The 13,235-nt window shown below is 42.6% G+C and overlaps 1 protein-coding gene across 1 annotated transcript in view; it reads right to left on the minus strand.

The window, feature by feature from the left end:
- LOC115461247 (disintegrin and metalloproteinase domain-containing protein 33-like) overlaps nt 1-13,235 on the minus strand; it is a 365,631-nt gene that overhangs the window by 76,241 nt on the left and 276,155 nt on the right. The window contains exons 6-7 of the mRNA XM_030190948.1: nt 8,521-8,710; nt 1,092-1,157 (exon numbers count right to left, since the gene is read on the minus strand). Of these exons, the coding sequence (XP_030046808.1) occupies nt 1,092-1,157; nt 8,521-8,710 (256 nt within the window). The remainder of the gene's footprint in view (nt 1-1,091; nt 1,158-8,520; nt 8,711-13,235) is intronic.

Below are 13,235 nucleotides of genomic sequence, written 5' to 3' on the forward strand. Positions count from 1 at the left end.
CCTGCTTCTCCCAAACTATGCACCCAGTGATTCCTACAAGTAGCACAGGTATAAGTACATGCTGTGCTGTCACCATGTATTTATACACAGGGCTTTTTTTGAGGGGGTACTTGGGGGTACTGAGTACTGGCACCTTTTCCATTGTCTGCTAAAATTGACTCGTAGTCCCCAAGTTTTAATGAAAGAGCTCAGGCTCTACACACCAATTCTGCCTTGTCATAGATTCTGTCACTGGTTGCAGGGAGCCTGGCTATTGTGGGGTGGGTCCCTCAGTGATCACCTCACCCCAGAAGGGTGGCCTGGCATTTGAGTACCGGCACCTTTTTCACTAGAAAAAATGCACTGCTGGAGTAGTTTTATAAAGGGCTTTTTCTGTGTATAATGTGCTTGACATGTGGAAAATTCTTCATAAAATTACTGCCAAAATGGGAGAAACACTTTGATATATCAGTTTTTCAGTGAAACAAAATGAAGGTAATTTCTATCACACCACAGAATTTATTACATTGTGGCATAAAAGAATATTGCCTTCAAGACCACCTTCTGAGGAGTGAACATAAGAATATAAGAGTAGCCATACTGGGTCAGATCAATGGTCCATCTAGCCCAGTATCCTGTTTTCCATACAGTGGCCAAGCCAAGTCACAAGTACCTGGCAGAAACCCAAATTGTGGCAGTACTCCATACTACAAATCCCAGGACAAGCAGTTGTTTCCCATGTCTGTCTCAGGTACAGTGCACGTACAACATCTTTTTATGTTGCCCCAACAAGATATTACAAGCTACCAAGCTTCCAGTTTTCTCCAGGACTAAAAACACTTACTGAACTTTCGCTCATTCAAGCTCTAGAGAAAATAGTGTGGTTGCCTTATTACTCCACTGGAATATGCAGAAATAGCAATTAAAAACATACAAGAAGACACCTTTTTACTTGATTAACAATGTTTCCTGTGAAGCTTTTGTGAGTCACACACCTTTTGTCGTCAAAACAAACCTATAGACATCAAACTGGTGGCCCAGTCTTTCTGTTCAACACCTCTGCTTGACAGAACTCACTGCCTTCCCCTACTGGGCAGAATGTACATGCTCACCAGTGTGTTATCTGCCACAATGAATAACTCCATGTACTTTGGTGTCCTCCAAACATCTCTTTTCATCTGGAAAAGAAAAAATTCAACTGAAAATATAATCTATTGTATCCATCCATTTAGCATACTTTTCTACAGGGAATGCCTGTCAATCCTACAATAATTATTATTCTGTCCATCCATTTCACCTGATATAGTTACCTATCCTACAGTAAAATACTATTGTATTTATAGCCATTGACAGGATATGCTGCATTGTACTGTCTTTTAAATGAGTTTGAAATATACCTCTTGTAAGTTGGAAACATCCTTAAACACAAAAGCTCATTTGAGGGGGAAAGTTAAATATAGATCGTACTGAAGTCCTTCATAGAAGTGAATTGGATGGGTTAACTGAGATTTCAATTCCCAATGCACTGCACTATATCTTACTGTTCTAAGTTACTTACTGCCTTCGCAGGAAACAGCAGCATATGGTGGTGGAGTTCTAACCAGTCACAAAATACACTTTCATACTAAGCTGGCAGATACCTGCTACTATGCCTATCTTCAGCATGAGAACTCCGAACAGGTCTAGTTTCCAGTTAAAAGAAGATATTCAAATTAACCTGATTCTGTGACCAAATGTATGCAAACTGGTGGGTCAATTAGTCTCTATCTGCCATTATCTACTATGTTCCTTGGGAGGAAAGATGAGAGGGGCAGATAGAGGGTTGGGGAAATGGCCAGGGTTGGCCCAAGGGTATCTGACCCCTCAAGTGAACCTTCAGCTGTGTGCTCCCTACCCCCAGGGTGACTCAAGACCCTCCTCTCCCCATATTTCAGCATTTTCCCTTACCCTTCCTACCCCCCCCCCCCCCTTCCCCGGTGACCAGCATCTCCCCATCTCCATGGAGTGGAAGATTAGCCTAATGGTTAGTGCAGTGAGCTGAGAATCTTGGAGACTGGGTTTGATTCCCGCTGAGATCTTGGGCAAGTCACTTAACCCTCTATTACACCAGGTACAAAATCTTAGATTGTGAGCCTAATAGGGACAGAGAATCTAACAGTATGTTATGTATAACACTTTGTACCATAGAAATGCAATATATCAATAATCTAATAAACATAAACATTCTTCTCCCTATCCCCAGGTGGCCAGCATCTCCCCCTCTTTCTTTCCCCTACCAAGTGTGCCATCATTTCTGAAACACTACCTCCTCTCAAGCCTGGCCTGAAAGCTATGAAAGTACTGAGCATTGCATCTGAGGGGGGAAGCACATGGCAGAGCTTGAACACACAATGCTCAGTACTTTCATAGCTTCAGGTCCAGCTGGGGAAGAGGTAAGGACCGGTGGCAGCAGGACCAGCAGTGGGGAGCTCTCTCCTGTACTACCATCCCTAAATTCTGCTGTTCTTGATAGATGCCTTGTCCATCTAGTGATAGGGACAGCCCAGTTTGTGTGACTAGTATTTAAAGTGAAGAACATTTTAAATTCATATGAAAAATGGAAAAAAAATTATAATGTCTGAACTGGAGTTTTTTTTTTAAGACCAGTGACTGGAATGTAAAGACAAGAACCTTAAGCTTGTGGCTGAAGTCTTTGTTTCCGTGGTCTTATTTCTGCATTTTTTTTGGGGGGGGGGGGGGGGGAGGGTTGGTTAATAGTCAGACAACAAGTACTCTAATTTGAACAAATAAAGGACTGATATGTACAGTGGGTTTTCTTTTTTCTTGATATACTGTAGAGATACAAGATTTTGGGAATTTCATTTATTATAGAATATAGGACCAGTAGAAGGGCACTAGGTGCCCAGCCAGCTTATTTTCGAAGGAGATCGCCGGCCATCTTCCGACACAAATCGGGAGATGGCCGGCAATCTCCTAATGCCGGCCAAATCGGTATAATCGAAAGCAGATTTTGGCCGGCGCCAACTGCTTTCCGTCGCGGAGCCGGCCAAACTTCAAGGGGGGCATTTCGGTAGGGTAGCGAAGGCGGGAAGGGGGTGTGCTTTGAGATAGCCAGCTTTGCCCGATAATGGAAAAAAGAAAGCCGGCCTTGACAAGCATTTTGCTGGCTTTACTTGGTCCCTTTTTTTCAAGACCAAGCTTCAAAAAGGTGCCCCAACTGACCAAATGACCACCGGAGGGAATCGGGGATGACCTCCCCTTACTCCCCCAGTGGTCACCAATCCCCTCCCACCCAAAAAAAAAATTTAAAAAAATATTTTTTTGCCAGCCTCTATGCCAGGTTCAAATGTCATACCCAGCTCCCTGACAGCAGTATGCAGGTCCCTGGAGCAGTATTTAGTGGGTGCAGTGCATTTCAGGCAGGTGGACCCAGGCCCATCCCCCCCCCCCACCTGTTACACTTGTGGTGGTAAATGTTAAGCCCTCCAACCCCCCATCAAACCCACTGTACCCACATGTAGGTGCCCCCCTTCACCCCTAAGGGCTATGGTAATGGTGTACAATTGTGGGGAGTGGGTTTTGGGGGGATTTGGGGGGGCTCAGCACCCAAGGTAAGGGAGGTATGCATCTGGGAGCAATTTTTGTAGTCCACTGCAGTGCCCCCTAGGGTGCCCGGTTGGTGTCCTGGCATGTGAGGGGGACCAGTGCACTACAAATGCTGGCCCCTCCCACGACCAAATGCCTTGGATTTGGCCGTGTTTGAGATGGCCGGCCTCACTTTCCATTATCGGCGAAAACCGATGCCAGCCATTTTAAACCTGGCCATCTCTTACATTTGGCTGGCCCCAACCATATTATCGAAACGAAAGATGGCCGGCCATCTTTTTCGATAATACGGTTCGGGACTGCTCTTTGCAGCGCTGGCTAAATAGATGGCCGGCCAAGATGGCCGGCACTGTTCGATTATGCCCCTCCAGGTGAACCTTCAGCCTTATGTGCCCTCCTCCCAATTAACCTTCCGGTTCCTAATCTGCTCCCCTCAAGATATCATCCTTTTAAATATCAAACTTTGTTTAGTATTGGTGTGGGTGTCTGCATCACGCCCACACATACAATGAGGACAATTTCCAAAAGTTATTTATCCAGGTAAATGGTGTATTTGAAAACTGATTTTACGATAGGGTGGTCAAGGCTTTATAGTTCATAATATGTTTTGTATTCTATATTTTATATGTCCTATATATTTGAGATGTTTCAAGTTGTATTTGTGACTGACGCTTTGGATTTTGAATAAAGAGTATTACAAATAAATAGAAGTAGGCACCAATGGTTCTTTTAGTTTGTGTGTCTGTCAGGATCTATTGTTTTGCTTTGACTGTAGCTGCTACCCAGATGCTGCTGCCCTAGGTGAAAATCTAGTCTTGCCTAATGTTTTTGTTGGCCCTGGAAATGACAGATAAAGAAAGCAAGAGAATGGAAAAGAAAGAAAGACAGATGATGGAGGATAATAAAAGCAGGAGAGGAAAGGAAGAGACAGTCTTGGAGGAGCATGGGGAGACAGAGGGAAAGGAGGTGGGAAGTCCTTGGGAGGGGCTGAGACAGAGGAGGGAAGGAGGAAAAGCCAAACAGCAAGACAGGGAGCCAGGATGAGAGTCTGAGGAGGTGCTAAAGGACTCGGAAAGGGTTAGAAAAAGATAGAGAGAGAGGAGAATGCTGGCAGAAGTGAAAGTTATAGAAATGGAAGGTAAATTACATGGTACAGAAGACTTGGACAAGGGAAGACTAAAGATTGAAGTGAGGGGGACAAATGAAAGGTGGGAGAGAAATTAAGAAGAGGTGAAGAAACTGGAGAATGAGTTTGAGGCAGAGAAGGGAAAAGAAGAACGCCTGAGGGGAATATGATGGAAAAGAACATTAAAATAAACAAAATATAGACAAATGCAGTTATAATAATGGGTGGGCCTGATTTTCTAAGATAGTTATGTATTTGCTGAAAGGTGTCAAATACCTGACTTGCTTATGGTGTATTTTCAGCCCTTATATGGATTACAGTCATGCCACTTAACTCGCTAAACAGCAAATTTCATGCACAGAAGAAGGAGCCGGCATTGGGGAGTAAAAAAACGGAGCCAATCATATACTAAAAATAAGGCCAGGAAAATAGCAGACCTAACAAGAGTCATCACTGGCATGGTTTGGTTCAGACATATTCAATTGCACAAGCTAGAATGGATAGCACTGATGAATATACAAATAAGTCGATGCCAACGGCAGTGCTTAATATTATACATATCCAAGTCAGCTCAATATTGGGTTAATATTGTGTTTATTTTCTTTGATGTACTGAATATTTAGCAGTAAAAACCATCATCAAATGATGCTTGAAGAAGTTAGGTGATTTAGAACTGAAAGGTAGGGAAGAAGGGCTAGTTTTCTGTATATTTTTAATAGGTTGTTTTAAGGCCCTAATCTGACCCTTTTTTATATCCTAGAATAATTAACACAAGCATGACAGTTTCACAGGGTGTGGCAGTGTACATTATCAGAACAAATGGCTAGAAAGGTAAGGAGGGGTGACAAAAATTTCTTCAGGTATATTAGTGAAAGGAGAATGACTAAAAAGGGAATTGTGAGACTAAAAGATACTGCAAACCGCTATGTAGATAATGATGAAGAAAAGGCAAATTTGCTAAATAGATACTTTTGTTCTGTTTTTACTGAAGAAAATCCGGGAGAAGGACCACGATGGACTGGCAAAAGTTCATTTGAGAATGGAGTAGATATAGCACCGTTCATGGAAGAGAGTGTGTATCAACGACTAGAAAAACTAAAGGTGGACAAAGCCATGGGACCAGATGGGATCCACCCCAGGATATTGAGGGAGCTCAAAGAGGTTCTGGCGGGTCCTCTTAAAGATTTGTTTAATAAATCCTTAGAAATGGGAGAGGTTCCGAGGGATTGGAGAACGGCGGAGGTGGTCCCTCTTCACAAAAGTGGTGATAGGGAAGAAGCTGGAAACTATAGGCCGGTAAGCCTCACTTCGATTATTGGAAAAGTAATGGAAGCGATGCTGAAGGAAAGGATAGTGAATTTCCTGGAAGAAAATGAGTTGCAAGATCCAAGACAACATGGTTTTACCAAAGGGAAATTGTGCCAAATGAATCTCATTGAATTCTTTGATTGGGTGACCAGAGAATTGAACCTTGGATGTGCTATAGACGTAATCTACTTAGATTTCAGCAAGGCTTTTGACATGGTTCCCCACAGGAGGCTCTTAAATAAACTGGTTGGGCTGAAGATAGGACCCAAAGTGGTGAACTGGATTAGGAACTGGTTGACGGACAGGCGCCAGAGGGTGGTGGTGAATGGAGTTCGCTCAGAGGAGGGAAAGGTGAGTAGTGGAGTGCCTCAGGGATTGGTGCTGGGGCCGATTCTGTTCAATATATTTGTGAGTGACATTGCCGAAGGGTTAGAAGGTAAAGTTTGCCTATTTGCGGATGATACTAAGATGAACATGAAAAAGGATCTGAAAAAGCTAGAAGAATGGTCAAAGGTTTGGCAATTAAAATTCAATGCGAAGAAATGCAAAGTGATGCACTTAGGGAGTAGAAATCCAAGAGAGGCGTTTGTGTTAGGCGGTGAGAGTCTGCTAGGTACGGATGGGGAGAGGGATCTTGGGGTGATAGTATCTGAGGCTCTGAAGGCGATGAAACAGTGTGACAAGGCAGTGGCCGTAGCTATAAGGTTACTAGGTTGTATAGAGAGAGGTGTGACCAGCAGAAGAAAAGAAGTGTTGATGCCCCTGTACAAGTCGTTGGTGAGGCCCCACCTGGAGTATTGTGTTCAGTTTTGGAGACCGTATCTTGCTAAGGATGTAAAAATAATTGAAGTGGTGCAAAGAAAAGCTACGAGAATGGTATGGGATTTGCGTTACAAGACGTATGAGGAGAGACTTGCTGACCTGAACATGTATACCCTGGAGGAAAGGAGAAACAGGGGTGATATGATACAGACGTTCAAATATTTGAAAGGTATTAATCCGCAAACAAACCTTTTCCGGAGATGGGAAGGCGGTAGAACGAGAGGGCATGAAATGAGATTGAAGGGGGGCAGACTCAAGAAGAATGTCAGGAAGTATTTTTTCATGGAGAGGGTGGTGGATGCTTGGAATGCCCTCCCACGGGAGGTGGTGGAGATGAAAATGGTAACGGAATTCAAACATGCGTGGGATAAACATAAAGGAATCCTGTGCAGAAGAAAGGGATCCTCAGGAGCTTAGCCTAGAATGGGTGGCAGAGCTGGTGGTTGGGAGGCGGGGCTAGTGCTGGGCAGACTTATACAGTCTGTGCCGGGGCTGGTGGTTGGGCGGCGGGGATAGTGCTGGGCAGACTTATACGGTCTGTGCCAGAGCTGGTGGTGGGAGGCGGGACTGGTAGTTGGGAGGCGAGGATAGTGCTGGGCAGAGTTATACAGTCTGTGCCAGAGCTGGTGGTGGGAGGCGGGGTTGGTGGTTGGGAGGCGGGGATAGGGCTGGCCAGACTTATACGGTCTGTGCCCTGAAGAGGACAGTATAAATAAAAAAGTAGCACATATGAATTTATCTTCTTGGGCAGACTGGATGGACCGTGCAGGTCTTTTTTCTGCTGTCATCTACTATGTAACTAATTTACTATGTTTACGTAATATTTAAAGGCAAAAATAAAAAGAGCCCTGCTTACTAAGCCGCGCTAGCGTTTTTAGTGTGCGCTAAAAATTAAAGCGTGCTAACACTAGAGACACCCATAGGAATATATGGGTGTCTCTAGCGTTTAGCGCACGCTAAAAATGCTTAGTAAACAGGGCCCTTAGATTAAGAAAGAAACAACAAACCGTTCACTACAGAAATGGTGAACACATACAGTGACTATGTCAGTGCCTCAGCAATGCAAAGCGCTTTAAAATTCTGCAGAAGAAACTCTCAGGACTGTTAATGGAATACCGGCACTTCTACATTAAAAGAAAATACAGACTATTGAGGGATTTAAGGCATGCAGACTGGATTTGGACATAAGCTTTAAGATACAGGTCCTGCACTGCCAAGGGCCCCTCTTGTACCTCTGCACAGACACAGGCTGCTCTTCTCCTACATTAATACAGTTTGACAAGGTTCTCTGCTGGTAGCTGCTGCAGTCTCCTGCCTGATCTAGTACTGCCACCAGAATCACAAAAGAAAACCAGGAGAGCCCACAGCTACCAACTTAACCACTTCTAGTAGAGAAAGTTTAGGCCAGTGCTAGATTTCTAACAACCCTACCCTGATGCATTATAGGACCAGCAGCACCAGTTCCAATGGGTACCACACTGCACTGAGGATGTAAGCTGAAAACTAGGAGGACTGGCCTAAAATGTCCATACTGGAACTGGGTAAGCTGGCAGCTATGAGAGATCCTGACTCTAATAACAGCATGTGAGCTACTCTTATCAGGAAATTATCTGACTGGCTTGACGGATGCCTTCATCATGATGTTCTGAAGGCCACAATGAAAGTAAAGCAACATTTACTCTGTGATGCGCAGGACTGCTGATAAATCTGGTTATGTCAGCTATGCTGTTCTTTGATTGGTCGCTTTGCCCACAGGTCCCGCCTGTGATTGGCAAGTGTTCTGTCCTGTAGATGATGTGATGGTTCGGGCCAGAATTCTCCAGGGGTTTCAAGTAGTAGCTGCTGTTGCCATTCAAAACGATCAGGCCACTGTCAGTGAAAGGGGAGAGGACCATTATAAGTATGTATGCATCTGTACACTGATTTGTATGCTGTATGTTCATTATTAAAGGATACATCTATTAGAAAAGAGGCAGAGGATGCTTCTTTAAAAGTCTAATTAGGTTCTCCCAAGATCCATGAGTGGCACTCTCTGCGACTCACTTTTGTAGAGTAAAATCTAAAAGAAAAAAAACAACCTAGGAACATAAGAAAAGCAATGCCGATAGAGGTCTACCTTACAAGCCCTAATGGTATAGTACCATAGTCTACTGTCAAAATGGCTGCCATGACTTCTAGGGGTAGTCTCGTGAAACTGGCACTTGAGGCTGCAGCAGCTAATTTGCGACTAGAGCCAGCTTGGGCAGAAATGACTCTCAGCGACTGGGGATCATTCTTGCCCATGCCAGCTTCAATCTCATAATGGCTGACATGACCACTGAAGGTTGTTGCAGCCATTTTGATAGGGAATACAGCATGAGCAGAAGTGGCCAGGGATTGCTCCCACCCCGATTATACCACTAGACCACCAAGGCTTGTAAGGTAGGCTGGGGGGGAATCACTGTTTGGGGGGGGGGGGGGGGGGAGAAGAGGAGGGAAGGATGCTCCTGTTCAGGGAGAGGAGAAAGGGAGGTAAAGCTGCTCCTATCCCATGACTCTTTAATTTTCTCAACAGTCTCTTATCAGGAACTTTGTCAAAAGCTTTCTGAAAATCTAGATACACTGAGTCAACTGGCTCACCTTTATCCACATGTTTATTCACGCTTTCAAAGGAATGAAGCAAATTGGTGAGATCAAGACGTCCCTTGGCTGAACCCATGCTATCTCTGTCCCATTAAACCATGTTTATTTTTGTATTCCATAATTTTATTCTTTATAATAGTTTCCACTATTTTGCCCAGTGCTAACGTCAGGTTTACCAGTCTGTAATTTCCCAAATCATCTCTGGAACCCTTTTTAAAAATTGGTGTTACATTGGCCACCCGCCAATCTTCAGGCATTATGGATGATTTTAATGACAGGTTACAGATCACTAACAGCAGATCAGCAATTTCATGTTTGAGTTCTTTCAGTACCCTGGGGTGTATACTATTTATCACTCTTTAACTTGTCGATTTGGCTCAGTATGTCTTCCAGCTTCACTGAGATTTCTTTTAGTTCCTCCACATCGTTACCCTTGAAAGCTATTTCTGGTACAGGTAAATCTCTTACATCTTCTTCTGTAAAGACCAGAACTGGAGTGCTCTCTTCCTGCTGCTGAAGATCCTGGCTTTTGGATAAGAAGCCAGGCTGGAGTTCAGCAAGTCACTGTTTGCAAGTGTAGAAACCTTTTGATCATAGATAAATGTATTTATTTATTTATTTATTTGATTTTATATATACCGCCTGCAAGCCTGAAAACTGTCAAAGCGATGCACATTCTGTCACTGGATATACATTCTGCTCTGCTAGGAATTCCTCTTCTGTTCAGATTGTGTCTCCACAGGGCGTTAAGTTGCTACTGTAAATCCTCAGACAGGTTTAAACCTCACAGAATAAAATGGAGCAGATAGTAAAATGTAAATTTATTTTATTTTATTTTTATTTTACATTTTTTTTCAGTTGTAGTTCAAGAAGATATGCATTCAGGTATTAGGTAAAATGGTGTGGTAGCCGTGATAGTCCACTTTTAAAAGTAATAAATAGAAATGAAACCAAATTTTGAAAAAGAAGGTGCTATAAGGACACATTTTTTATTGGACTAATTTAATATATATTTGGCTTGCTTTCAAAGGCAATAGCTTCTGCCTTGAAAGTTGTCAAAAATGTATTAATAAAAATAGGTATTGTCATATTTAGATGCTAGGTCAGGAGTGGGTAGCCTCAGTCCTTGAGGGCCACAACCCAGTTGGGTTTTCAGGATTTATGGAATGAATATGCATTTATGCTCCTTTATATTTATGTACTGGCTTCAGGGGTAACATCTAAGAGTACTATTACACCTCTTTAACTTTCTTTCATATGGGAGACATTCTATCCTTAATAGAGACAGTGCATGCAACTAGATCTCATGCATATTCATTGGGGAATCCTGAAAAGGACCAAGGTTGCTCGGCTTAAATGGAGCACCGTAGGATGAGCTCAGGCGTCCTACAGTAACTTCTAAATCTGTGCTAAGGACTAAGAAATATTTTTATTTATTTTTAGGGGCTTGTTGGGGCGGACAGTGGGCATTCTGTGCTAACCAGATAGCATAGCTAAATTTTGCACGATGACTGGTTAGCGTATGGATACCATGTGAGCCCTTAACACCTACAAAATGGGTGGCTGTAAGCGCTCACACAATAATTTTCAATGTCAACATTAGCACATGGTCATTAATGCAAAAAAATGGAAAAAATACATTGTTTACCACTTTGAATGGCAGTTCAGTACCATTAGAATACAGAGTACGTGATGTGACCTATTTATATTATTCATTTTTTAACACAGTTCCTTTTTATGGTGAATCTATATATGCAGTTATTGATAAATTTACCAATATTGTTTCACTCCTTTTATATACATTTGAAGTTTTTCTATGTTCTTTTAATTTTAAGTTTTTACATCGTTGTTTTTTGCTGCACTTTTTCTTCTTTGAAGATCATAGACGCATATGTGTCATTTTTTGGCGCCCATCTGAGCTACACATATTCTTTGCGTTCGTTTGGGCCACACACATTGTACATTTTCATCTTTTTAGACATATATGAAGTTACATATCTGTATTCTGTTTTGGTGTGCATCTATTTAACATTTTTTACCTTTTTACTTTATATAGAGGTCCACAGTACCACCGGGTTTGGTGTTAAAGCACTTAAGTCTGCATGTTTTTTCACAGTACATTTTTTAACAATTCCTTCATTTTAAAAGTTTTCGCTTTATTGTTTTTTAAGTTTGGACCCATTTTTATTTTCATTATAACTTGTTTATGCATATATGATACTCCTTTATGCACATCATATACCTGCACACTCCATTGTATATTCATCCAGCAACATAGCTATTTAAGGGTCGCTTTTTCCAAACAGAGGTATAAGGGACCCTGTGGTGGCGTCAACTCACGGGTTTACCGCATGCTTAGACCCCCTTTTCCTGCCACCAGTAAAAAGCTTTATTTTTCTTTTAAATAAGGAACTGGCTATGTGCCATGTGGCCAGTTCCTGGGGGCACCCTTATCGCTTCCTACTTAGGAGGCGGTAGGGGCTCTGACGGTAGCCATTAATAGTAAAAATGGAAAAGTTGGCAATTTTAGCCCTGTGGTAAACATGGCCTTAGTGGGCGGGAAAGACCAGGGGAAGAATGTGCTAAGGCCACTTTTTACCATAGTGTGGTAAAAAAAAAAGCACCCCTTAATCAAGGTGTTCACATCATCTTTTCACAAAAATTATTTTAAAAGAATTGATATTTAATATTTTAGAATGTTTCATTTAGATGAATGTGACTACAACTGTATATGAAAAATTAGTGAATTTATAACTGGTTCTATCACATTTTTGAGGCATTCTTTTCATTTTACCTTTTTGATTTTTTTGCTTTATTTGTGGCATCTGCATTAACCACCACTAGCTATCAGATGTCTGTCAAGTGAGTCAGTGAGCATGGACACCAGTGATAAAGCAAAGACTACCTCTTCCAGAAACTGTGTATATACCAGGCTCACACTGCCCTAAGGAGAGAGAGATCACAGGATGGTCACATGAAGCTGTTATGAGGCACAAGAAGAAAAGCCCTATTGACAGCAATGGATAAATGGGATTTTTTTTTCTTTTACATTTTTTGACCCCTTCCAGCTTGATTTTTCATTTTTGGGGGGTTATGTAAGATGCATTATGTGCAGGGGCTAAAGCAGGAGTGGGCAACCTTGGTCCTCAAGCGCTACCACCCAGTTGGGTTTTCAAGATTTCCCCAATGAGATCTGTTTGCATACAATGGGGAAATCCTGAAAACCCAACTGGGTTGTAATCCTTGAGAACTGGAGGTGCCCATCTCTGGACCAGAGAATATAAAGGCTAGTTTTTTTTTAAACCATATATACTAAGAAAGCTGCATATGTAATCCCAACAAGTTTTGGAGCTATTCACCAATTTTCTTGTTGCTGTTGCTTCAAAATATCAGTATAGAAAATGAATCTAAAATCCCGTGATAACATCTTCACCTCTCACTGTTCAAAGCTTCTGGGTGCAAAATGTCAATAAGATGGCATGATAAATGCTAATTAGAAAGATTCAGGAAGCAATTCAGTAAACAATGGCTGCTGTGCTTACTTTGCCCTGTCTATTTTACATGGATGAGAGCACGGCCTGTCCGGGATGAGAGTTCCTTGGGTGTCAGTGGGAGCCCTGGGTGCCCTGGTGAGTGATAGCCCTCAACCCCTAGGTGGGGTGGCCCAGGTGGAGGCAAGCACTCAACCTGGTATGGTTGAGCTGAAGGGGAGGGTGTGTGAGGGAGTGGGTGGTACATGGCTGGGTTTCTATATGATCATTCCCTCACTGAG

Source organism: Microcaecilia unicolor, chromosome 2, assembly GCF_901765095.1.
Source record: "Microcaecilia unicolor chromosome 2, aMicUni1.1, whole genome shotgun sequence".
In the NCBI taxonomy this organism is placed as follows: domain Eukaryota; kingdom Metazoa; phylum Chordata; class Amphibia; order Gymnophiona; family Siphonopidae; genus Microcaecilia; species Microcaecilia unicolor.